General features: G+C 48.0%; 1 protein-coding gene across 1 annotated transcript in view; it reads right to left on the reverse strand.

The window, feature by feature from the left end:
• Positions 1-901: 901 nt before the first annotated feature.
• The window catches only part of C13H10orf143 (chromosome 13 C10orf143 homolog), a 41,291-nt gene continuing 15,891 nt past the window's right edge, over positions 902-26,301 (reverse strand). The window contains exons 2-4 of the mRNA XM_046026922.1: positions 12,822-12,929; positions 12,652-12,714; positions 902-1,444 (exon numbers count right to left, since the gene is read on the reverse strand). Of these exons, the coding sequence (XP_045882878.1) occupies positions 1,415-1,444; positions 12,652-12,714; positions 12,822-12,929 (201 nt within the window). The 3' untranslated portion in view covers positions 902-1,414. The remainder of the gene's footprint in view (positions 1,445-12,651; positions 12,715-12,821; positions 12,930-26,301) is intronic.

A 26,301-nucleotide genomic window follows, 5' to 3' on the forward strand; every position in this document is an offset into this window, starting at 1 on the left:
TGCTCTCCAGCCGGCAGGAAGATGCACGGGTGCTCTCCAGCCGGCAGGAAGATGCACGGGTGCTCTCCAGCCGGCAGGAAGATGCACGGGTGCTCTCCAGCCGGCAGGAAGATGCACGGGGCTTGTTCTCTACAGAAAAGCTTTTCATTCCCTAAGTAGCCGGGGCGACGTGTGTGCTACGGCCCTGACCACAGCGACCGAGTCCGGGTGTGGCCACCCCCTCTCCCCGCGAGGCCAGGGCAGAGGCACGAGCTCACCCCGGAAGAAACGCTGTGAACCTAAGAACTCCGGAATGCCCGCGGTTTCTCGGAGAACGGAGACGTGTCTCCTTCTGAAGAGAGGAGGCCGTGACAGCTGTCGCACAGCATTCACGGCCACGAATCCCAGCCACGCCGCTCTGGGCCTCGGCTGCGCTGGCGGGGACGGCCGGCTCGGCTCAGCAGACCGTGCCCTGACCCGCGGCCAAGCGCCCATGACCGCCCACGACGCTGGGGGCAGAGAGTCTCCTCTGTCTCCGCAACAAAGCAGGGCGCCCTGCGGCTCCCGATGACCCCCAGCCGGCCGGCACCGTGCCTGCCTGTCCCCACACCGGTCTTCTCCAGCCCTCCCGTGCCACGGGAAACCCCTCCACGACACTCGCCGTGGCCGTCATGGACTGGCTCTTCAGACCACCAGTGCTGAGGGGTGGTCGCTGGCGGAGAACACGGCCCTGGGGGTGACACGAGGACAACGCGGGGAGTGCGGGGCTCTGGGCGGGGGAAGAACCGGGAGCAGTCCCAGGACCCAGTGGTTTCCTGGCCACCTTGCCTGTAAGCACGAGGCCGTCGCAGGAAGCCTTCAGACCCGGGCAGAAGGACGCCGGTCTCCAGTCAGACGATGCACAGAAAACCCAAGAGAAATGAGAAATTTCCATTTTAATACCAAAGAGGCTCTGTGTCTGATAACTCCATTTGGGGAATTACACAGAACAGACTGGACACCCGCATTTACTGAAATTTAGTTTACGATTACAGAGCATTTTAGATATAAAAATAAGTCTTTTAATTACAAAAGAGTACACGAGCAGCCCTGGACCCACCCACAAAACGACGGGAAGGTGTGAAGCAGGACCACACCCGGACCCTGTTCCAGAAGCCACACGGTCCTCAAACCTCACAGGAAATGGGACACTGACTTTTTTTTTTTAACTTTTAAACGATGCAAACGATTTCCTTGTCAAGAAAGAGCCATCTGAAAGGTGTGGCGGGGGACGTGGGGCTGAAGACTCCTCTGAGGTGACAGGGTCCTCCTGACGCGCGCGGCAGGCGGTGGGATCTCCTGGCCGGGCACGCGGGCTGCGATGTGACGGGTGGGCACCCAGTCCCTGCTGAGGGCGACCCTCGCTGGCACAGACAGAGCCTTCCAGCTCGCACTCCTACTGGCTCTCGGTGTGGTTAAGATGTCCCTACAATGATACAAGAACACACGGTGGGAAGGGATTCACGGCGGCGGTCACCCCCGCGCAGGGCTGCACCTAAAATCACAGGCCCGTCACTTGTGAAGAATGTTTTGTTTCTGAGGTAAGTACATGTTCACAGACTATACATACCATATAATAAAAAAGATATTAAAGCACTTTCTACGGTGTCTGTTACATAGAAAGTTCCCAATAAACATTATTTTTCTTCTCCCCTATAGTGCTATGAGGGAAAAAAAAGAGTGAAAATATAATTTATATATTCATAAAGTAGAATTATTTAAAATCACGTTGTCTAGATATCGAGTAGGGACCCAACACAAAGGCGCTGCGGCGGGACCAGGTTCCGGAAGTGCCCCGGGTTCGTAACCGTCCAGGGCCCCTGCCCACCTCACCTCACGCCCCCTCACCTTCACCCGCAGGAGGAAACGGGACGACCAGATGGCTCGGGGCAGACAGGTGGCCAGACCCCGAGCCACTGTGAAGTGACCGGTCTTGCCCAGCATCTAGGAGCCTTTGTCCCACTTGGCCACGATCCCAGCAGAGAGCAGTGTGAACCCGTGGCCCAGTGGCAGGAGCCGGCAGGGGGGTCCTGCTCTGTAAGACCACGTTACGATGCCAGCGGGCTCCCCGGGCTGGCGGAGGCCTGGAAGGGCGGGTGGGGCCAGAAAGCCTGGTCCACGACTGTGTCCACTTCCGAGAAGGCGGTGCTGTTCTGAGCCACGGGGACCCAGCCTGAGAGGCCTGGGACTGGCAACCGGTCGCGGAGGTGGGACCCAGGCTTGTGAGCACCCATGTCACAAACATGGCTCGTTCAGGTGGCTCGGAATGGGATGGTTTGGAGGCTGCTGATTCTACCGGGGGGGGGGGGTGGTCTGGAAGGCTTTACACAGGAGAGCTATCTTGAGTGGACCAAAAAGACACAGTGGAATCCTACAAGGTGGAAGAGAGCCTCCCAGGCAATGGGAACAACAGGTCAGAATGTTCTAGAACCAGAGAAGCCATCGGGGACAAGGGAAGCCACGTTCACGGCACACACAGGCAGGGACAGGGGATCTACTTGGATGGTCAGGCTGCACCTAGACTGTAAGTACAGGTGCTGAATTTATTCCACAGGCCTGGTTCCCAGAGCAGTAAGACTGGCTGGTAGGGAGGGACCAGACAATGCCGTCGCCGTCTTCGTCTGCTGCCAGCAGCACCACCAGCGCGCGGCTCGGAAACCAAACTTTCTTTTCAAGAAGGTCTTCACTGAGACGCCTCCATCTGGCCCCCGTCCCCACTCCCACCCTCCCCATGCAACGGGGTCTTGCTGGAGGCAGAGCGGACCAGACAGTAACAATCACACAGACAGGCGTCAGCATGAACACTGAGACGTCTGCAGGACCCGGGGCACAGGAGAACCTGCACTCACTGCTCCTTAAAGCTGCCGGGTTCCCGCCCAGGGCCCGGTCAGGTTCTCATGTCACTCTAGTCGCTCTTCTCGGCACCTTCCCATTCGTCAACGTCCACCTCACAGTGCAGAGCCATAGTGACACCCAAGCAGGAGCCTGTCTGTCCCTGACCGAGTGGTCGGGCACGCGATCCCCGGACCTTGCAGGGCCCCGCGGCGCACACCAGCCCCCACGGGCGCGTGTGACGGCGGGGTCTGGGCGCCGACTGCGTGTCTGACTCCACAGGAGCGAGGAGGTGAGTTGTGCCCGCCAGGCCTGTGCTCGCTGACCATGCCGGTGCCTGAGCAGGCCTGAAACGTCTCTTGTAAGACACCGTGGGAACATGTCACTTCTGGTAAAATACACTTCCAACAATTTTCCACCAAAGAAACATGGGTTTTGAAGACAGCTTTTATTCGTTTCTAATACTGGGATCAAAGGGGCCTCAGGCCCAAAGGTGTCGCACCTGGACACGGCACAGTGAGTGTCAAAGCACAGATCCTCTCGGAGGCAGGGGGGAAGCCTCCGGGCCTACGACGACCCTCCGGAAGACGGACAGCTGACTTCCCATCGGAAACACAGACATCAGGAGGCAGCGAGAGGACGCAGGCACAGTGATGAACTCCGGTCCATGCAGAGTTCTGGATCCAGCCAAACTAGCCTCCAGAGACAAAGGTGTTCCTAGGACAGCCCCAGGTACAGAGGACAGGCTGTGGCGAGCAGACCTAGCCTGCAACAACTACTGAAGGGAATCCTGCAGGTCCTGGAACCCAAAGTCAGACATTCACATTTTTCTCAAAGTGCGAAATGGCCTTTCAACACGGCTCACCCTCTCCTCGGGGCAGAACAGATCTTACCCTTCCAGAAGCTTTTGTTCTGTTCTTCTGGTCATCTGGAGACTTGCTGCTCCCCACCTCCAGAGGAAATCATGTGACTGTGCTTGTCTCCGAATTCCCACCGAGTAAGACTTCATCTCTCTCTCCCTCCATCCGAGCCACTGTCCCAGGGCACCCACCGGCCTGGGTCCTCGTGCTGTAGAGGCCCCCACTCCGGCCCGTTTCAGCTGTACCTCTCCGTGGGGCGAAGAATCCGCAGAGCCAATGGGATGTGTCCACCCAGACCGCTGCTCCCCTCAGAGCCTGCTTTCCGGGGGGCAGCCTCTTCTCCAGGTACGTTCCCCTGAGGACAGACTGCTCCATGGCCCCACTCCAAAGGCTCGCTGTCTGTTGGAGGGAGGCTGTGTGAGGTGGGAGCGGGGCTGAGGAGCCTGGACGTGTCCTTCGAATGTGCTCAGGGCCCCGTGTCACAGAGGACAGAGCCCAGAAGCAGGGAGAGCCATGCCCGGCAGCCAGCCTTCCCATATCCCACAGGTCCCGGGACGGGACTCTGAGAAATTCAGGAATTCTGTATCGGAATCTGGCTTCCGCCTTGTCATCAAGGCTTCGTTGTCAACGAGCATGTGAAGTAGCTGAGGAGAGCAGGGCCCACATCAATGCAAAGGACACCTGATTCTTGAGATGACTTCTTTGGTTTTTTTGCCTCCATTCCAGATTCTTCCATAGCTCGGAGGCTCTGGAACTTGCCGTAGCCTTATCTGTGTAGGACCCTTCCAGGTCGTGGGAATGGACAACAGGAACAAAACTCAACAATCAGCAGTACTCAGCAGCTTCCAGTGAGCAACTCGGAACAACACCGAGCAAACTTTATCATCTCCTCCCACGGATCACCCGCAAACGGACCAAGGTTGACAACTGCTCCATCTGGAGCGGGGGCGGGGGGGGGGGAGGCAAGTGGGTAGGACTGAAGTCGGGGAGGTGGAGGCGGCCAGGTGGCATCCCGTAACCTTGCCCATGCTCCCGAGGTGGAGTCGGGTGCTCGCGCTGGGAAGAAGATCCAGGGCTGAATCCGGGCTCAGGCTCATGCTGGGCTCAGCCCGAGCAGGCGACTCACAACACCCACATCCCAGATGCGTGAGGACGGGGAGCATCACGGAGGAGCACTGCTGAGCTGGGGACAAACAGGTCCTTTTGAAACCAGGAACGTGGAGGAATGTGCATTCTGGAAAAGCCTTGAGTTTACAACGAAAAACCAAACAAACCGCACGCCCAGCTGTCACGGACTTCGGAAGCGGGCACGAGGGCAGACTCTCCAAACTCCAGGGAGCAGCCGCTCTCACACAGAACTGTTTCAGCGCGAACCCAGGTGTCCGGGCTCTGGAGGGGCATCTGGAACTCGGAGAGGACACCACCGCGGTCTCCAGCAGGCGCCCCTATGAGGAGCCTGAGCACTTTAACGAACCCACTTGCCTGGGGTTGCTACTGTCTTTCTTTTTTTTTTTTTTAAGATTTTATTTATTTATTTGACAGAGAGAGATCACAAGTAGGCAGAGAGGCAGGCAGAGAGAGAGGAGGAAGCAGGCTCCCTGCTGAGCAGAGAGCTCGATGTGGGACTCGATCCCAGGACCCTTAGATCATGACCTGAGCCAAAGGCAGTGGCTTAAACCACTGAGCCACCCAGGCGCCCCTGCTACTGTCTTTCTAAATTTCTAGTTTTTTTGTTTTACCCCTTTTGATCCCTCTCACCCTCTACCTCTGGCACCCACCAAGCCGCGCTCAGTCTCTACGCACTGCTTTTTCTTCTTCTAAGACTCCACTCACAGTGGGATCACACAGTGGGAGTCTTTTTCTGACTTATCTCACTCAGCACAAAGCCCTCCAGGTTCACCCACAGTGTTGCAAATGGCAAGATTTCATCCTTTTTTACAGCTGAGTAACACTCCACTTTGTGCGCACACACGGCTTCTCGACCCGCTCACGCGCCGTGTTCGAACGTTCGACATCCAACAAGCACGAGGACTCTGCGTCCCGGCACCGTCCCTGCAGCTCCTCTTGGGTTTTCTGTGTAGGTAATTACAGCAGCTGGAAACGATAGTTTATTTTCTCCGGTCCAATTCTTACACTGTCGCTTCTTTTTGTTGTCTTTACGCGCCAAAAGTCAAAGCATCATCCCTCCCGGGGCAGTCAGGCACCCGCCCGCGAGCAGACTCAGCGCTGAACAGAAGTGAGACGGCCAGCGAACCTGGGCTCCCCTCTTCGTCAACACAAATGCTTCCACGACGTGGGACAAGCCCCACACCTCCCCAGGATAAACACTTCTGTCTCTGGTTTGCTGAGTTGTTATCCTGGGTGGAACTGGGGTGACCAGATGCTGTTTCTGCATCAACGAGATGATCATTTGGGTTTTTCCTCCTTTGATCCGGTAGTCATTTTCTAACGTGAACTCACCCACATGTTACTTCACACAGGATTTCTGTTGACCCATAAAGCCATCTGCGATGGTAGCTTTTAGGTTATCTTTCGCAACTCATCTCAATCTCTCTATCACTGGTCCGTTCATGTTCTCTTCTGGAGTCAGTCTGGGCGGCCGCATTCCCTGTGGGGGGGGGGGGCGGGGGGCTCCCACTCTGGTCATCCCAGCCTTGTGCATGGTACAGCCGGTCCCCATGTTCGCAGGTGCACTGTCCCCTTCGAGTGCGTCAAAGATGTCATGCCAAGGTTTCCCCAACAAGAGGTCCGGGTCAAAGCACCCCCGCCCCAGACAAGGCCTCCTGCCTCCCCAGCGGCCCCACAGAACTTCATCATCCTTCCCCTGCACCGTGACAATGTGTGCAGACTCCACGCCCAACACCCACCCGCCACGACTTCAGGAGAACAAACCAGCGACAGACAAAAACGCAATACACCCTCAGGGCACACCGCGTAGCCAGGGGGAGAGCCCGTGAGAGAAACGCCTGAAGCGCCCCGCATCCCCCGAGTCCGCACGCCTTAGGAGAAAGCAGCTCATCGTCAACTTGGGGTCTCTCATTCTCAGCAACATCTTTTACTCCTTTAGTTTATATCAATGTTTTACATGTTCACGCTGACTCTCAACAGCATCATACGACACGCGGTCTTCTGTAATTCCCTTAATCCATCCCTTTTTACTGTGTATACTTCATTGAATATACCCAAACTGATCTATCCGTTGTCCTATTGGACAGGTGGGTTGTTTCCGGCTTTTTGCAAGCAAGCAATGACATTGTAAGTATTCTGTACATGTTTCTTCGAGCGTCTGTTAAGATTCCCAGGAAGCAATCTTCTGGGTCACCGGGAACAGCCGCCAGCACTCTGAGCAGGTACCTGCTCTGCAAGTCACCGAGCCAAGGTGCACGGCCTCGAATGAGGTGGGCGGACCCTTTCACTCCACATTCTCGCCTGCACGTCCATCATCAGCTTCTAATGAGCAACCCGGCACTGTTCATACTCCATCTCCAATGGATCATCTTTAAAGGGCTCGGGTTTGGCAAGCAGTTCCTTTTAGGTCAGGGGAAGGGATATGTGCGTAGGACTCAAGTGGGGGGAAGTGGACTAAGGCTAGAGGACAGAGGATGTCCCATATCCTCCTCCACACTGGAGCTTTGTTCCTATTTTTTTCCTGCTAATTCGATGCTTTAAGTTGATACCCTTAATTACTAGCAAGGCTTAATGTCCGTTCACATTTACTGGCTAATTTGGTTCCCTCTTCTCTGAACTGCCAATTTGCACTTTGTCCGTGTATCTGCTACACTCCATTTGTACGTCACAAACGTCTTCCCTGCCTTATGGGATCTTCTTAAACCGTAATGAGGAACTTTGATATGCAATGTGTCTTATGTACATAGTCAACTGTATGCATTTTTTCCCGTGTGGCTTTATTAGATTTTGTACTTTGCACATTTAGGGTCTTTAACCTTCCACCCACCTCCCAAGACTGATATGTGTGAGGGAGAGATCTAGTCTTCTTTTTCCCCATAAGATGGCCACACATCTTGGCACAGTTAGAGGACCCTGTCCTTCCCAAATGACCTGCTATACCATCTCTGCAATGCATCGAGCGGCCATATACCCAAGTTTAAAGCCCACGGATTTACTGCATTGGTCTATTTCCCTACCTGGGCCAAGGGCACAGTCGGAATTCTCGGAATTCTCGCAACTTTGTAATGTGTCTTGACATCTGACGGTGATCTCCACCACCTTGTTCTTCCGCTTCTAAACTGTCTGGCTACACATGTCTCTCTCCAATTCTGGGAAATTCTCAGCTACTATCTTTTCAAAAGCCGTAAGTCTTTTCATTACCCTTTTCTCTTCTGTTCTCTAAATTCATTCCTTCTGGATTTCCTGACAGAACTTCCATTCTTAGGGGCTGCTGGGTGGCTCAGTGGGTTAAGCATCTGCCTTCGGCTCAGGTCATGATCTCAGGGTCCTGAGATCGAGCCCGCATCGGACTCTCTGCTCCGCGGGGAGCCTGCCTCCCCCACTCCCTCTCTGCCTGCCTCTCTGCCTACTTGTGATCTCTGTCTGTCAAATAAATAAAATCTTTTAAAAAAAAAAAGAAGAAGAAGAAGCTAAATCCGAAGACAGTGGACTTGAGTCGATCCAAACGCCTCTGCTCTGGGATTCGCCTTTGGCTGTCCTGACACAGCCAGACTCTTCTCCTGGCCACCGTGTTCCTCTGGTCGGAGTCGTCCAGCACTGAGCCTTGGCCAAGGAGCTGTCCCTGCATCTGGGGAAGCGGTCACGAAGACTCAGGCCCTCGTCGCAGGTGAGAGCCGCTCGCTGCGCCCAGTGCGGGACAGGGAGGCCGTGAGCACGCGGACCGGCCAGGAGGCCCGGAGAGCACCCAGAGCCTGCCCGCAACCACTGGGCCCCCAACTCCTTATCTCTCAACGGACGGTGCTGAACAAACTCTAGGATCCTTGACAAAGCTGGGCCAAGTGGACAGGCGTGATCTGATTCTCACAGAAGCAGCGAGGAAGTTTCCCTTGGTTCCATCTGGTGGCGTTTTCTCCTCTCAGGATAAGAATAAAGGACTGACAAGGACGAGCTTCTGCAGAAACGGGACACAAAGGGCAAACACACTGCACCTCGGCCTTCTCTCCTCTGTGTCAGGACGTCGTATTTCGTCCCCGTCTCGGCCTGGCACCTGGGCCGCTGGGCGTGACCACAGCAGCCATCCCCCGTGGGGTGCAGGCCGGGGAGAAAGGCAGACTGTGCGGCCGCTCCTGGGCCGCTCCTGCCTCAGGGCTTTGTCGACAGGTGTCGTGGAGGCAGGAAGCAATCACCAGTGAGACAGAGAGGAACGCCCAGCACGCGGGCCTCACCCCGGAGACCCAGAGGCCCGTGCTTAGAACAGCAATCTTTCTCTTTTCCCCCCAGGTGGACTTGGCCTCTCGTTAGATAATTAAGCCCAAAAGGATCTCGTCAGGGAGGGACCTAGGGACTCGCACAGGGAGTTTAACGTGGCTTCAAACACACTAAGGGAGGAAGCGCAGAAAAGCCTTCTGCCTGGCGGGGGTGGGCGAGGCAACCAGACACTCCCTCCCCAGACAGCCTCAGCCTCCCCCGGGGGCAGGTCAGGGGGAGGACGTAGGGAGGCGGTGGCATGACCCAGGGGCAGGAGCCCAGGCCACGCACGGAGCTGGGACCACTGGGACAAATCTGCAGGAGCCTGCACCCTGGAGGGAGGGGCAGAGGGAGAGATGCTCCCGCCCCGGCCGGCCTGGCCCCAGACCCCAGCGTCCGGGTCAGAAACCAGAAGCCAAGGAGTCCCCACAAGGCAGAGCAGAGCAGAGGCGGGGAAGGTTGCTGAGGAGGCACAGGCAGTGGCCGTCAGGCCAACCCATACAACCGGAGGGCAGTGCCGCCCGCGAGGGCTCCTGCGCCGGGAGCTTTGATGTCAGAGACCAGATGCTCTTGAAGACGGTGGCGGGAACCCAGCATCTCCACCTCAGCAAAGGAGGGAAATCTGTCCCTCCTGGAGTTTTCTGCCTTATGCTACCCCCCAGCCCAACGGAGCTTCGCTCGGTTGCTTGGAGAGCTTGCGGAGCCCTGCCAGCTTTCACTTAATGGGTCAGAATCCACCAAGGACGGCGTGGTCTCCACCCTCCCGCGGTTGCCATGGGCCCCGGGCTGGCGGGGCCAACCCGAGCAAGGAAGCGGGGGGCAGGGCTGGGCCCAGAGGAGCGAGCACCTGGGAGGGATGGGGGTTTGCCTGAGGCGGCCAGCGGCACTGCTTCTGGGCTCGGGGCCCGGAGCACCGCCCCTTACCGCAGGGACAGGGACGGTCTCCCTGCAGCTGTCAGTCACCTGAGCAGGACGCAGCAGAGGTCAGAGGAGGCAGCTCCGCCCCGGCAGGGACCTCGCAGCAGCCAAAGCTGCAGTCCACGCGCAGGCGGCCAGCGCAGACCCTACGGAGAGGGGACCACGCACCAACCTGGAAATGAGGCGGAGGAGGCCAGCTAAGAAAGGCCCCACATACCTGTGAAGCCAAGACCCCGCATTCGTGAGAAACGGCTCATGTTCAAAATGAGGAAAAGCTCAGGAGGAGAGAGAGAGCAGGTGCTCAGGCACGAAGCTGAGAGCGTGGAGATTCAGGGCAGGACCCGCCAGTCGGCTGAGGTCCTGCACAGTCAGAACCACACCAGGAAACCAGGTACAAGGGGGGTGATGTGGGGGGCACCAAGGGAGGCAACGGGGGAACAGGGAGGTGATGGGGGGAACAGGGTGGCGATGGGGGGCACCAAGGGAGGTTATGGTGAGGGCAGCACCAAAGCAGCTGAGACTCGCAGGCAGGTTTCCCATTAGGCTCCACAGACCCTCCGATACAAACTTTGCTTCTCATTGACCCCAGGTCACCACCCTAGGTCCGCTCTAGGAAGATGCTACAGGACAGGGCACACTCAGGCACACGAGTGCACATTTGTGAATGGAGCCGTGTGTCTAATAAAGTCTTCTGAAATTTGGAATCGCCGCCCATCGGTGATTTATTGTTAAGCACTTCTCCCTGGGATCTCACATTTCTAAAAATACTATTTGCTTTTTATTTAACACTGAACCTTCTGATGTTCCAGAATACAAAAATGGTGTCTTATTATTTTAAAAGCTTAGGAGAGAAACTAGCCATATTATTAGAAAAAGAAGATATATGCAGCTATAGTCTGTTCAAATATCAAGAGGTGTGACTTTTCAAATTCACATTTCAATCTTTATTTACATAAGACTTTTAGAAACAGTGGGTGTAAATATTAAATCACCCAAGCCTGGATGAAATTTTATTGAGAATAACTACAGATAAAGGGAAACTGATTTTTTAAAGTCAGTTTCTGAAATTTAGATGGAAAGAATATCGAGCACTAGGGAAAAATGATGTATTTACCTATCAATATAGGTTCTCTGCTCACAGATTCATTTCCTGTGAAACAGAACAGAGGCAAGCTTGGGGAGTAACAAAGGAAAGAAAAATCCTAATCAAATAGAAACTGTTGTTCAAACAGAATATTAGCTAAAATGATCCAATCAGTTGCTTGAGCCAAATTTTTTTTTCTTTAAGCCATTCATGCCAGAACACAGCACCTTAGAGCATTAAGAATCCACATGATGCTCCAAGCGTCGGCCCAGCAGATGGGAGATTTGAGAAATACATTCCATGGAAATGGGATGAGAACAAAGAAGGTTGCCAGTTAGTCACCAGTGTTAACACGATTTACTCATAACGGGGCCACATTTCTCAAGGTAAACATTGTGTTTACCTGGGCATGTGTGCTTGTTAAAGGAATTGACCTAAAATACAGTAAGTTCGAATCACCAGATCTCTGACTTCACTATTGTTCAGGATTATGGCACGGAATGCAGTGTAACATGCAGAAATTCTCCTGAAAATAAGTACGAAAAGCACACCTTCACAGAATGAGTTGGACACTAAGCTTTGTTTTCCTATTTCTACAACGACTTCAGACGATCGGCAGTTCACGTGGGCCATAACTGACACCACGCTAGGTCTTCAATTAAAACAAAATCCGTGCCTCTCACTGTAAAACATGTAAAACCCGGCAGCCTGCGGTACGCCCATTCAAGATCTTACAACGGATCCACTCAATCTTTTGCTGACCAAAACAGAGCACTACAGTTCTCTCAACCCTATAGAGGGGTCTGAGAAACACTCACGTGTACAGAGATACACACGCACCCCCAGTTTCTAAACACACAACACATAGACACACACTCTTCTCCTGGTTTCTACATGGCAATTAAACATAATTCTATTTTATTCCAATATTAACATTCCAAGTCTAAAATAAAAAAAAAAAAAAACACAAGAATTACAGAGGTTACCAAGGACATTAACTTGTTCTTAGAATAAGCACAAAATTACTAACAATCGTACTATTAATGCCTGTGTGTACTTTACGGTACACTACCCAACACAGGAAACTGAGATTCTGACTTCGGCCATTGTAGACCCTTTACGTTGAAATAATGGTGTGAACACTGCATTTCTCCTCCCGAAATCTGCAGTTTCTGTGAAGTTTATGGGAACACCAAAGAAAGGAGAAAACAACAACCATTCCTATTCCTATTTTTATAATTAACTGAGGTCAGGGCTTCACTCCAAGATGTCCCCAAATGATCTCTATTAACTGTATCTGGTGGCCTGTTCCCTTCCCTGAACCCTGTGTTGAGAAAAGATTTTAAGTGCATTTTCATTTCTATTTCCAATCTGAAGCTGGAAACAAATCAGTCTGCACCCCAGCAGAACGCCAAGAAAAGCTTAAATCAATCTGCACCTTTTTATTTATATCCCTCATTCCTTAGAAATGTAATTGCCGTTTTTATTAACTTTGTTTTATGGATCTAATATTTACGAACAAGTCTGTCTTTCATGTCACAGCAAGAAGGTTAATGCACTTACAGACTCCCCCGCAATACATCTCGGGCAAGGCTGGGCCGAGCTCCCTCCACCGTTGTGAGGAATCTAGTCAACAAATCAGAGCCGCAGACGCATCAGAACAGGGACTATTTACACTTTTTATTAAAATATTTAAATGGATCACAGCTGGCTTGGTGGGAACGACAACCTACCCCGACACGTGGCCGCGCCTCACCACTCCAGGACACTGGGGCGCTGAGGTTTGTGGGGGGGCAGCCCCACTCCGGCCCGGCCGCTTCTCCTCTCCTGCATGCCCGTTTCTGGAAGACATGAAACGTCACTTGAGGTGGCTCTGGGAGCACGGGACACTAATTGGATTTGCCTTCTGTGAACTTCGGCGGCAAACACAGACCCCTGCAGAGTTGCATGAGTTTATAGGACGTTTGAGGGGTGATTTTAAACGTCGTCTTTCAGGAACATGTTCCATCAATTACATTTAACTTTATTATTTCTAGCACTGTTTGGTGTTTATTTGGCTTTATGGATTTAAAATAGACATTTTAAACAATTTTGGTCAAAACTGTTATAATAAACTTGTGACTGGTTTATTGATATTGAAAATAAACAAAATCTATCAATTTTGATCTGGAAACTAGTTACATGCTTTAACACATTTTGCCTACTTCCAAGTTCCATACTTTCTTAATAAAATATGAATAATTCACAGGAGGAAAATTCTTTGTTTCATTGACACTGAAGAGCAAATTAATTTTACTTATTTTCAGGTTGCACACATGCTCTGTTAACTGATAACCTTCGGGAAAGTTAGCATTTGGTTTTTGCTTCCCCATGAACTAAAGAAGATAAATTACAAAAGCAATCCTCTAACACTAAAGGAAAAAAAAAAACATTCACTCTCAAAATGCCAAGACTCTGTGCATTTTGTGCACAACTTCGTGTTCAGCAACACAAAGATGAGAACCAGTAAGAGTTTTGCAAAGGGTGGTGAAGTCCAACCCTTACCCCCAGGGCCAGCCTGCAGACTCTGCTACTGGACAGCTCCCACCAGGTCTGAAAACAAAGCCCTCACACCGGCTCCCTCTGCTTCTCTGGTCTCTTGCAAACCATCATCATGGTTTCCACCCAATTTGTTTCTTATCTGTACTATTACTTGTGTTTTCTAAACTGACTTCTTTTTTTAAACTTAATGGATTTATTCATTATATCATGGGTTTGGAGTGCTAGGTTTACTGTTCTCTAACATGCCTTAAAAGATTACAGGGAAATTTTGAAATGAAACCGGAAAATGCTGAACTCTGAGCCCCTCAGCCCACCGAGAAGAATTTCTTGGGTGAGTGCTTACCTCTGGAAGGCTGAAGACAAGACTGGCTACGCAGTCACTGACTTCCTTATGGTTCCCCAAATGAAACTACAAATTCTACATCAAACCACACCCTGGGCATAATGAAGCCAGAGAATGTGAAATATGAAGAAAAGGGTAAGAGAAAAGCCACCGGGTCCTGTGTGGGCCCCCTAGGCCCCCACCTCACATGGGCTGTCACAGTCTCCAGGGACCAGGCCAGAAGGAAAGGCCGCAGGACAGAGAGCAGCACCGAGAAGGGTGAGAAGTCCACACGAACGTGAAGAAGAGCTGACGTGCCCGAGCGCCTGTGTCAGCCCACGCACAGCGTTAAGGGACAGACACCATTTCCGGAGACGTTCCCGGGAAGACAACAGGCAAAGGGGAGGGAGAGGCACCCTTTGGCAACTGAGCGGTGAAGCTAAGAGGAAGAGGAGCAGCGCGGGGCTGTAGGCGTAAAGAGGAAATCGCATCAGATTCACCCCCGCCCGTCCTCCCCAAAGCCAAGCAGCCGGCCAGCAGCTCCCACCGCGCCACCTGCACTTGGCTACACCAAACGAAGAGGCTGCAGCCAGATTTGCGATCTCTTAAACACTCAAAACCAGAAAAACGTCCTCCTGAAAACCACCGCAAGTCTAAAGAAAATTGGAATTTACACTCCCAAAACGTAATTAAACATATTCAAACATTTGAGGATATGAAAAACCACCCTGAATTAGAAATGTAGAATTAAAAACAGAAAAGGACAAAAATGGAGAGAGCAAGGGATTGGTACGTGGACTCGGGAAAGTAATGGAAGGAAAATAAAATTACCTCAGAAGTAAGGACTCGATTACAGAGCATCCAAGGAGAATAAATTCAAACAAAAACTAACAAAGGGCATTGAGGAAAGACAGGATCACAACCAAGAGGAGGACAGCAATAGAAAGACTGGAAAAGGGGAGGAAAGCAAAACAAAACAATACAGCAAAGCTAACATTTAACTCTGTAAGAAAATTCCCAGAATAGAAAAAGGCCCAGGGCGCCTGGGTGGCTCAGTGGGTTAAAGCCGCTGCCTTCGGCTCAGGTCATGATCTCGGGGTCCTGGGATCGAGTCCCGCATCGGGCTCTCTGCTCAGCAGGGAGCCTGCTTCCCTTCCTCTCTCTCTCTCTCTCTCTGCCTGCCTCTCTGCCTGCTTGTGATCTCTGTCAAATAAATAAATAAAATCTTTAAAAAAAAAAGAAAGAAAAAGGCCCAAATCTTCAAAGGAAAGGTACCTGGGGAAAGGTTCACAGGGTACCTGGGGATAATGTCTCAGAAGGATCAACTCTGAGATGCCTCCCAATGAAACAAGGGAGTTCAAAGGAAAGGACAAAGTCCTCAGGGCCGGAGGGCAATAACCAATGACTATGCCAAGGAAGCAAGCTGGCGGGCGACTTCTCAGAACCAACACACAGGCACCCCAACGAGGCAGCAACTTTTTTTTAAATTCAATTAAAGTATGAAGCAAGACTTTTAAATCCAGCCAGCCATCCTTCAATAACCAAGCCTACAGAAATGCAGTCTTTAACAGCGTGAATTTGGAGAGGAGGACGCCCGGTCAGCCTTTCTTGAGGATTCTATGGGAGGGTAAGCTTTCCCTGCTGCGGCGACGACCAGGAGCTACAGCAGAAGGATTTAGGAGACACAGACATACATGGTAGGACAGAATAAAGGCGCAATGAAGCCAAAAGACCCACGTGCAAATATGACACACAGTAACAAAACAGAAGTAACTCAACTAAAAATGTGAGATGAAGGAAGAGGTAAAGAGCAAAACCTTTGAGTAGTGCACAGGTAGTTACTGTAAGCAACAGGTGTGCACTAAAGAATGTGAGAAAGAAACCAAATCAGACAATAAAGAGTTCAACAAAACAGGTTACTGAGGACATAGAAATAGGTTTAAATACAAAGGTAATGACTAGAAAATACAAATCTCTCTAAATCCAAAATCAAAAATATAAAAGCAAAGAATACAGATCTTATCAAGGAATTGCAAATACAACAAAACACACATATTATAAAATATTCGGATAGAGCTGCAAACAAATACATCGGTCATGTCAATAAATATTAATGGCCTTAATTTACCAATTTAAAGAAAAAGGTTTTTAATTGGGCTCACAGAGCAAGACCCAACTGAACCCTGCATACAAGAGGCACACCCAAAATAAAGTCCTTCAGAAAGGCCAAAGAGCAAAAGAATGAGTGAAGGTAAATGAAACGAAAAGAGAGACATAGGCAAGTAGAATTCAAGTCCCAAAGAGTTAAACACAAGAGGATATTTAATGTTAAAGCTGCATTTCCGATGAAAACAGTAACACTCGTGAACATCTATAGAACCAAGTCACACAACCACCACCCTGGGGGGCCCGTGTGGCTCAGTCTGTGAAGTGTCTGCCAGCGGCTCAGGTCGTGATCTCAGTGTCCTGGAATGAGCCCCACGTTGGGCTCCCTGCTCAGCGGGGAATCTGCTTCTCCCTCTCCCTCCATGCTTTCCCTCTTTCTTTCTCTCACATAAAATCTAAAAAACAAAAACCCCCACCACCTTTACAAAGCAAAGGTGACAGGATATGCAAGGCGAGGCAGCAGGCACGGACTGAGAACGGGAGCTCAAATACACCCTCTCCATTCGAGGCAGAGCAAGTGCACGAGGAAGGTATGAAGACAGACGGAAGCAACAGCAACAACCAAGGCAGAGCTTATAACACACAGTAAAGTCCATACCCTGATAATACAGAAAACATATTTTTCTCAAGAATCTATAGCATCCCTACAAATGGTCATATATTAGGTCACAAAGAAAACATCAACCATTTCCATAATGTAGAAATACTCCAAACGCTACTTTCTGATCACAATGAAATAAAAGTATACATTATTACAAACAACAAAAAAACCCAGAAAGTCATTTCCACTTCGATATTTAAAAAATCTGTTGTTCAAAACAAAGAGGCAACCCACGGAATGGGAGAAGATATTTGTAAATGACAGTACAGACAAAAGGTTGATATCCAGGATCTACAAAGAACTTCTCAAACTCAACACACACAAAACAGATAATCATATCAAAAAATGGGCAGAAGATATGAACAGACACTTCTCCAACGAAGACATACAAATGGCTATCAGACACATGAAAAAATGTTCATCATCACTAGCCATCAGGGAGATTCAAATTAAAACCACATGGAGATACCACCTAACACCAGTTAGAATGGCCAAAATTAGCAAGACAGGAAACAACGTGTGCTGGAGAGGATGTGGAGAAAGGGGAACCCTCTTACACTGTTGGTGGGAATGCAAGTTAGTGCAGCCACTTTGGAGAACAGTGTGGAGATTCCTGAAGAAATTAAAAATAGAGCTTCCCTATGACCCTGCAATTGCACTGCTGGGTATTTACCCCAAAGATACAGATGTAGTGAAAAGAAGGGCCATCTGTACCCCAATGTTTATTGCAGCAATGGCTACGGTCGCCAAACTGTGGAAAGAACCAAGATGCCCTTCAACGGATGAATGGATAAGGAAGATGTGGTCCATATACACAATGGAGTATTATGCCTCCATCAGAAAGGACGAATACCCAACTTTTGTAGCAACATGGACAGGACTGGAAGAAATTATGCTGAGTGAAATAAGTCAAGCAGAGAGAGTCAAGTATCATATGGTCTCACGTATTTGTGGAGCATAACAAATAACATGGAGGACATGGGGAGATGGAGAGGAGAGGGAGTTGAGGGAAACTGGAAGGGGAGATGAACCATGAGAGACTATGGACTCTGAAAAACAACCAGAGGGTTATGAAGGGGCGGCGGGAGGGGGGGGTGGGGTGGGGTGGGAGGTTGAGGAACCAGGTGGTGGGTAATAGGGAGGGCACGTACTGCATGGAGCACTGGGTGTGATGCCAAAACAATGAACACTGTTATGCTGTAAATAAGCAAATAAAAATAATTTTAAAAAATAAATAAATAAATAAAATAAATAAAATCTTAAAAAAAAATCTGTTGTTGACATTTAGTGAAAGACTAAAATACAAACTAAAAGTATAGAATTTTTAAAAATAATTACACAGAAAACACAGAATCTATGGGATGCATTTAAAGCAGTAATTGGAGAAAAATTCATAATATTTTTATCAATAAAAATGAAAAAAAATGACATTAATCAACCAACATGCCTTAGCTTGTTAGTACCCCAAAACGAAATGCAAGGAAGAAACAATGGAGGGAAAAGCTGACTAATGAGGGGAAGTTTTCCACTAAAAACAGCAGAGCTAACTAGTAATTAATTCTAAGTCTTAATGGTTTTTTGCAGGGCCAGGGTATGGGAATTAACAAAGGAGAAAATCTACCAGCTACTTGATCAAGAAAAAAGGGGAGAAAGAACAAATACGGAGAATAAGAAATGACACGGGGTAAGTGACCAGTGAAACAAGAAATTTTAAAAATCCGAAGAGACTCCTTTGTAGACCTCCATGCAAACAGACTCGAACATGTTGCTGGCATGGACAGCTCCCCAAGGAAGCTCAGATTGGCCATGACCAAGACTGATCCCACCGCAGTCAGAGAGCCAAACCAGATGGAAGTCAGAGAAGACAAAGTTCCCCAAGCAGGCACCTCCCCAAGGAGCACCAGGCCAGAGAGCTTCACAGGGGGTTCTACCGAACGCTGAAGACCAGAGAGTTCCAGTGCTCTACATAAACTGCTCCAGAGCACTGATGGGGATGGAGAAGTTCCCAAGTCCTTTTACGAAGCAAGATTAATACTGATACACCAGGTAAAGAAGAACAAAGAAAGAAAACCATGACCAGTATCCCTCATGAATATCAATGCACTAATATTAAATAAAACATTAACAAACAGAATCTAACACCGCAGGAAGAAGCCACACACCATGACCAAGTAGGATTTTGTTCAGAAATGAAAGTTGGGTTCAATATTAGGAAATCCGGTATCATTCCTCGTATTAATAAACCTAAGAAAAAGATGTATGATGATCTACCCAAATACTGAAAAACACTTTGACAAAATTTAAAACCCATTTATAAAAATTACAGGAAACAGAAATTGAGAGTTATATTGTTAACATGATAAAATATACCTACTTTATTCCTAATGGGAGTATCTTACTTAATGGGAAAGACCAGTGGCATTTCCACTAAAATCAAGGCGAGGATGTCCAGTCTCCATTTCTGCTTACCACTGCCCTACCCTAGAGGCATTACATGACCCTAAATAATTACGAAAGTCAAATCAAGTGGAGGCATAAGAATGAGCAAGGAAGTAAAACTATGACTATTCGCAGATATCGTAATATATATCTGGAAACCCCCAGAGAATCAATGATAAAACTAACCCAAACAATGAACGAATCAATTGACTAGTAGGACACAAAGTTCCTACGAATATATACATATATACGAATGAGGTTCATTCGTATATATTTTATATGATACAAAATGTGTATACACATTGTGTACACATTGTGTATACACAATGTGTATTTTGTATCATATATACGAATGAACCTCAGGCGGACTAAGGACCTAAAAATGTAAGGAAATGAAACTACAGAATTCCTAGAAGAAAAGAGGGGTGAGCTGCTGATATAGACAGACTTTCTCACTGTCACTCCATACCCAGAAGCAATGAAACAAACACTGATGAATTTGACTACATAAAAATAAAAATGTTTGGAGGACAAAACGAAACAAAACAAAGCAAACGGTGCCCTCCACGGCACAGAATAGACAAACTGGAGGAAAGTATTTGCAGCCTACACCACAGGAAAAGGGCCGCTCCCCTTAATATATGAAACTCTCCTAGAAAATGAGGGACAAAAAAAAAAAAAAAAAAAAAAATGAGGGACAAAGAACCAAACACACTGAAGAAATATGGAAAAAAGCCACAAAGAGACAATCGACAAGAAGTTTACAAGTCCGAGCTTGCTCACACTTAGTGAGCAAACGAGGAGACCCCACATGGCACTTGGCATCTACCAGACCGGCCACGGCCGAGGTGGGAAGCGGACTCTGCTGGAGGCCGTAGGGAGACAGGCTGTCCTGCACTGCAAATTGTGCAGGAAACTGGTGCTACCTAACAAAAGCTATAAACAGACTTTTTAACCCGGAAATTACACCTATAGGAACTTACCCAACAGGCACACCTACGACGATATGGGAAAAAAGCCTGCACAGGGTTACTCGCTGTAGCCCTGGTTAAGCTGGAAGATCCTGGAAACCACCTCAATAGGCACAGGCACGAGAAGCTGCTGGAGAAGCCGCTGGAGAAGCCGCTGGAGAAGTCGCTGGAGAAGCCGCTGGAGATGCGCGGTGCAGCTCAACAGCGCGGCTCCAGGCAGCTGTAAAACCAGGGGAAGACCTACGCGGACCAGCCTGTGGTGATTCCCAAGACTTACAGTGAGGGGCAAAGTGCAGAAGAAGAGAATGCAAGTAGGGCGATGAGCTTCTGCCCGGGCCCGAGGTGCCAGACACCTGCCGAGGCGGAAGCGGGAGTCCGGCTGAGCGTCTGGTCCCCAAGGTCACCAGTCTGAGCATATGCCAGTTGACGTGGGAACACTGCGGCCAGCAATTTCCGGATTTCACTTTTACCTCAGCGCATCCCGGACCACTTCCCCACAGACTGACCGCCCGGAATCCTAAGGAAGACCAAGACTCCTAACACTCAGCCCAGCTCCTCAGTTCTTTAATTTGCATTAGAAACAGCTTCCGGCTTTAACAACCGGGCGCAGTCAACGTGGCGGAGGAGAGGCGGCTGAGACGGCATCGGGTCGCAGCAGATCAGCTGGTTGTCAAACATTCCCAACACCGACGAATGCAACAGGACACGGAAGAGCAGAAGAGCAGCAATCCTAGAGACAGAAAATCGACCACTTTCTGAAAGGCAGGACCAGCGGAGAAGTGAATGAAAAGCGACGGGAAGCTAGACCGTGGGGGAAGGACCGGCTCCCGGCAAGCGGCAGAGCAAGGGGACACAAAATCAGGACTTTTAAAAGTCTGTTCCACCGAGGGACTTCGCTCCAGAGGCTAAACCGGGGTGAAGCCCACACGGGGACAGCATGGCCTCAGGACCCACGGGGTCACAGAAGGATCGGGGATGTCTGAGTGCCGCAGAGCTCGCAGGTATCAGAGCGGGAAAGCCGGCTACAGAGACGGAGCGAGGAGTGAGCTCTCAGCTCGGGCTTACCTTGAACTCTGATCTGTGGCTCAGTCAGGCCACTGCTCTTTGAGCAGGGACTCCACAAGTGGTAGATCCGGGGACACCCCCCTGCAAGAGCAGCAGGGATCTGCTGGGTTTGGAGACTCCAGGCGGGGCTGTGTGCCAGAGACAGAGACACAGGTCACAGGCTCGGGGAGCTTGGAGCTCAGCCAGAGGCCAGGGAGTCAGGAGTGACTGAGCGCTTTTCTCCAAGGATGCACTGAGGAGTGGGGCCCCGAGCTTTCTGCGCCTCCAGGCCGGAGACTGGGAGACCGCCACCTTCATTCCCGTCCTCCGGAGCTCTACGGAAAGCATTCAGGGAACAAAAGCTCCAAGAGCGAACCCAAGCAGATTACTTAGCCCGGCCCAGGGCAAGGACGGTGCAATTCCCCTTTGGGAAAAGACATTTGAGAATCACTGCAACAGGTCCCTCCCCCAGAAGATCAGCAAGAACATCCAGCCAAGACCAAACTCACTGATCAAGAAGAGCAGAATTCAAGAGGAGGGGAAAGCAAAGCATAGAATTCATGGCTTTCTCCCCATGAGTCCCTCGTCTTGTAAATGTAATTAATTTTTTTGGATTTTTTTCTTATTCTAATTGTTTAAACTTTTCTTCTTTTCTCTTTTAACGTTTTTAAACTAGTTTATCTTAACAATACCTTTCATTAAAAAATCTTTTTGAACCTTCATTATTATATTTTATCCTTTATTGTATCTAACTTTATTTTTTGTATTCATGTATTTTGTATTTTCTTCTAAAAAAAATTTGGGATACAACTTCTTCTAATAGATCAAATATACCTTAAATCTAGCACAGGGCTTTGTTCTAGTCTCCAGCCTGAGCAAATTCTCTCCACTTTTCTTTTTCTTTCTTTTCCCAAGCAACTTATCAACTCCTTTTTTAGAATTTTTTAAAAAATTTTCATGTTTATAGTCATAGTCCATCCCGTCATTGTGATTACCCTTATTTTGTGTATGTGCATCTATATATAGATATGTATATCTACATGTATCTATATAGATATATCTCTATACATATAGATACATATAGATATATGTAGACGTGTATCTATAACTATACCTATATATACGAAAGTTTTTCTTTCTTTAAAATTTTGGGAGGTAGTTTCTTCTAAGACCAAAATACTCCCCAAATTAAATGGGTGCCTCTGTTCTACTCACCAGTCTAATACATATATTTTCTTTGAAAAAAATTTTTTTTTCTGAACTTCTTTTTACCCTTCCTTCCCCCCACAATTTGGGGTCTCTTCTGACTTGGTTAATGCACATTTTCCTGGGGTCTTTGCTACCCTTTTAGTATTTTATTCTCTCCTTTATTCTTATCTGGATAAAATGACAAGGCGGAAAAATTCACCACAAAGAAGAGAACAAGAGGCAGTATTGAAGGCTAGGGACCTAATCAATGCAGACATTGGTAATATGTCCAATCTAGAGTTCTGAATGATGATTCTCAAGGTGCTAGGTGGGCTTGAAAAAGACATGGAAGGTATTAGAGAAACCATGTCTGGAGAAATAAAAGCCCTTTCTGGAGAAAGAAAAGAACTAAAATATAACCAAGCTGAAATTAAAAAACTATTAATGAAGTACAATAAAAAATGGAGGCTCTTATTGCTAGGATAAATGAGGCAGAAGAGAGAATTAGTGATATAGAAGACCAAAAGGCAGAATAAAGAAGCTGAGCAAAAGAGAGACAAACAACTACTGGACCATGAGGGGAGAATTCGAGAGATAAGTGATACCATAAGACGAAATAATATTAGAATAATTAGGCTTCCAGAAGAAGAAGAAGAAAGAGAGAAGGGAACAGAAGGTATATTGGAGAGAATTTCCCTAATATGGCAAAGGGAACAAGCATCAAAATCCAGGAGGCGCAGAGAAACCCCCTCAAAATCAATAAGAACAGGTCCACACCCTGTCTTCTAATAGTAAAATTTACAAGTCTTAGTGACAAAGAGAAAATCCTGAAAGCAGCCCAGGACAAGAAGTCTATAACATACAAAGGTAGAAATATTAGATTGGCAGCAGACTTATCCACAGAGACCTGGCAGGCCAGAAAGAACTGGCATGATATATTCAGAGCACTAAATGAGAAAAACATGCAGCCAAGAATACTCTATCCAGCTAGGCTATCATTGAAAATAGAAGGAGAGGGGAGACTGGGTGGCTCAGTGGGTTAAGCCGCTGCCTTCGGCTCGGGTCATGATCTCGGGGTCCTGGGATCGAGTCCCGCATCGGGCTCTCTGCTCAGCAGGGAGCCTGCTTCCCTCTCTCTCTCTCTGCCTGCCTATCTACTTGTGATCTCTCTCTGTCAAATAAATAAATACAAGCTTAAAAAAAAAAAAAATAGAAGGAGAGATTAAAAAGCTTCCAGGACAAACAAAAACTAAAAGAATTTGCAAACACCAAACCAGCCCTACAGGAAATATTGAAAGCAGTCCTCTAAGCAAAGAGAGAGCCTAAAAGTAGTAGACCAGAAAGGAACAGAGACAATATACAGTAATAGCCACCTTACAGGCAATACAATGGCACTAAATTCATATCTCTCAATAGTTACCCTGAATGTTAATGGGCTAAATGCCCCAATCAAAAGACACAGGGTATCAGAATGGATAAAAAAACAAAACCCATCAATATGCTGCCTACAAGAAACTCATTTTAGACACGAAGACACCTCCAGATTTAAAGTGAGTGGGTGGGGGCACCCAGGTGGCTCAGTGGGTTAAGCCTCTGCCTTCGGCTGAGGTCATGATCTCAGGGTTCTGGGATCGAGCCCCACATCGGGCTTGCTGCACAGCAAGAAGCCTGCTTCCCCATCTCTCTCTCCCTCTGCCTGCCTCTCTGCCTACTTGTGATCCCTCTCTGTCAAATAAATAAATAAAATCTTTTAAGAAATAAAAAAATAAAGTGAGGGGTGGAAAACACTTTACCATGCTAATGGACATCAAAAGAAAGCTGGGGTGGCAATCCTTATATCAGATCAATTAGATTTTAAGCCAAAGACTATAATAAAAGATGAGGAAGGATACTGTATCATACTCAAAGGGTCTGTCCAACAAGAAGATCTAACAATTTTAAATATCTATGCCCCTAACATGGGAGCGGCCAACTACATAAACAAATTAATAACAAAATCAAAGAAACACAACAATAATACAATAATAGTAGGGGACACCTCCCTCACTAAAATGGACAGAATATCCAAGCAAAAGATCAACAAGGAAATAAAGGCCTTAAATACACACTGGACCAGGTGGGCATCACAGATATATTCAGAACATTCCACCCCAAAGCTACACAATACACATTTTTCTCTAGTGCACATGGAACATTCTCCAGAATAGATCACATCCTGGGTCACAAATCAGATCTCAACCAGTACCAAAAGATTGGGATCATTCCTTGCATATTTTCAGACCACAATGCTCTGAAGCTAAAACACAATCACAAGAGAAAATTTGGAAAGAACCCAAATACATGGAGGCTAAAGAGCATCCCACTAATGAATGAATGGGTCAGGGGTGCCTGGGTGGCTCAGTGGGTTGAGCCTCTGCCTTCGGCTCAGGTCATGATCTCAGGGTCATGGGATCGAGCCTGCTTCCCCCTCTCTCTCTGCCTCTCTGCCTACTTGTGGTCTCTGTCTGTCAAATAAATAAATAAAATCTTAAAAAAAAAAAAAGAATGAATGGGTCAACCAGGAAATTAAAGAAGAATTGAAAAAATTCATGGAAACAAATGATAATGAAAACACAACAGTTCAAAATCTGTGGGACACAGCAAAGGCAGTCCTCAGAGGAAAATATATAGTGGTACAAGCCTTTCTCGTGAAACAAGAAAGGTCTCAAACACACAACCTAATCCTACACCTAACGGAGCTGAAGAAAGAACAACAAAGAAGGCCTAAACCCAGCAGGAGAAGAGAAATAACAAAGATCAGAGCAGAAATCAATGAAATAGAAACCAAAAAAATAATAGAACATCAACAAAACTAGAAGCTGGTTCTTTGAAAGAATAAGATTGATAAACCCTGGCCAGACTTATGAAAAAGAAAAGAGAAAGGACCCAAATAATTAAGATCATGAATGAAAGAGGAGAAATCACAACCAACACCAAAGAAATGCAAACAATTATAAGAACATGTTATGAGCAAATATACACCAGCAAATTTGACAATCTGGAAGAAATGGATGCATTCCTAGAGATGTATAAACTACCACAACTGAACCAGGAAGAAACAGAAAACCTGAACAGACCCATAACCAGTAAGGAGACTGGAGCAGTCATCAAAAATCTCCCAACAAACAAGAGCCCAGGGCCAGACGGCGTCTCAGGGGAATTCTACCAAACATTTAAAGAAGAATTAATTCCTATTCTCCTGAAACTGTTCCAAAAAATAGAAATGGAAGGAAAACTTCCAAACTCATTTTATGAGGCCAGCATTACCTTGATCCCAAAACCAAACAAAGAACCCATCAAGAAAGAGAACTACAGATCAATATCCTTGATGAACACAGATGCAAAAATTCTCACCAAAATACCAGCCAATAAGATCCAACAGTACTTTATCCCAGGACTGCAAGGTTAGTTCAACATCCACAAATCAATCAATGTGATACAACACATTAATGAACAAGAGAACAGGGTGCCTGGGTGGCTTAAATGGTTGGGTGACTGCCTTCAACGTAGGTCATGATCCTGGAGTCCCAGGATCAAGTCCCACATCGGGCTCCCAGCTCCATGGGGAGTCTGCTTCTCTCTGACCTTCTCCCCTTTCATGCTCTCTCTCACGCTCATTCTCTCAAAAAAAAAGAACAAGAACCATATGATACTCTCAATAGATGCTAAAAAAGCATTTGACAAAGTACAGCATCCTTTCCTGATCAAAACTCTTCAAAGTGTAGGGATAGAGGGTACATACCTCTATCATCAAAACCATCTATGAAATATCATCAAAACCATCTATGAAAAACCCACCGTGAATATCATTCTCAATGGAGAAAAACTGAGAGCTTTTCCATAAGGTCAAGCACGGCAGGGACGTCCATTATCACCACTGCTATTCAACATAGTATTAGAAG

This window comes from Meles meles, chromosome 13, assembly GCF_922984935.1.
Source record: "Meles meles chromosome 13, mMelMel3.1 paternal haplotype, whole genome shotgun sequence".
NCBI classification, from domain to species: domain Eukaryota; kingdom Metazoa; phylum Chordata; class Mammalia; order Carnivora; family Mustelidae; genus Meles; species Meles meles.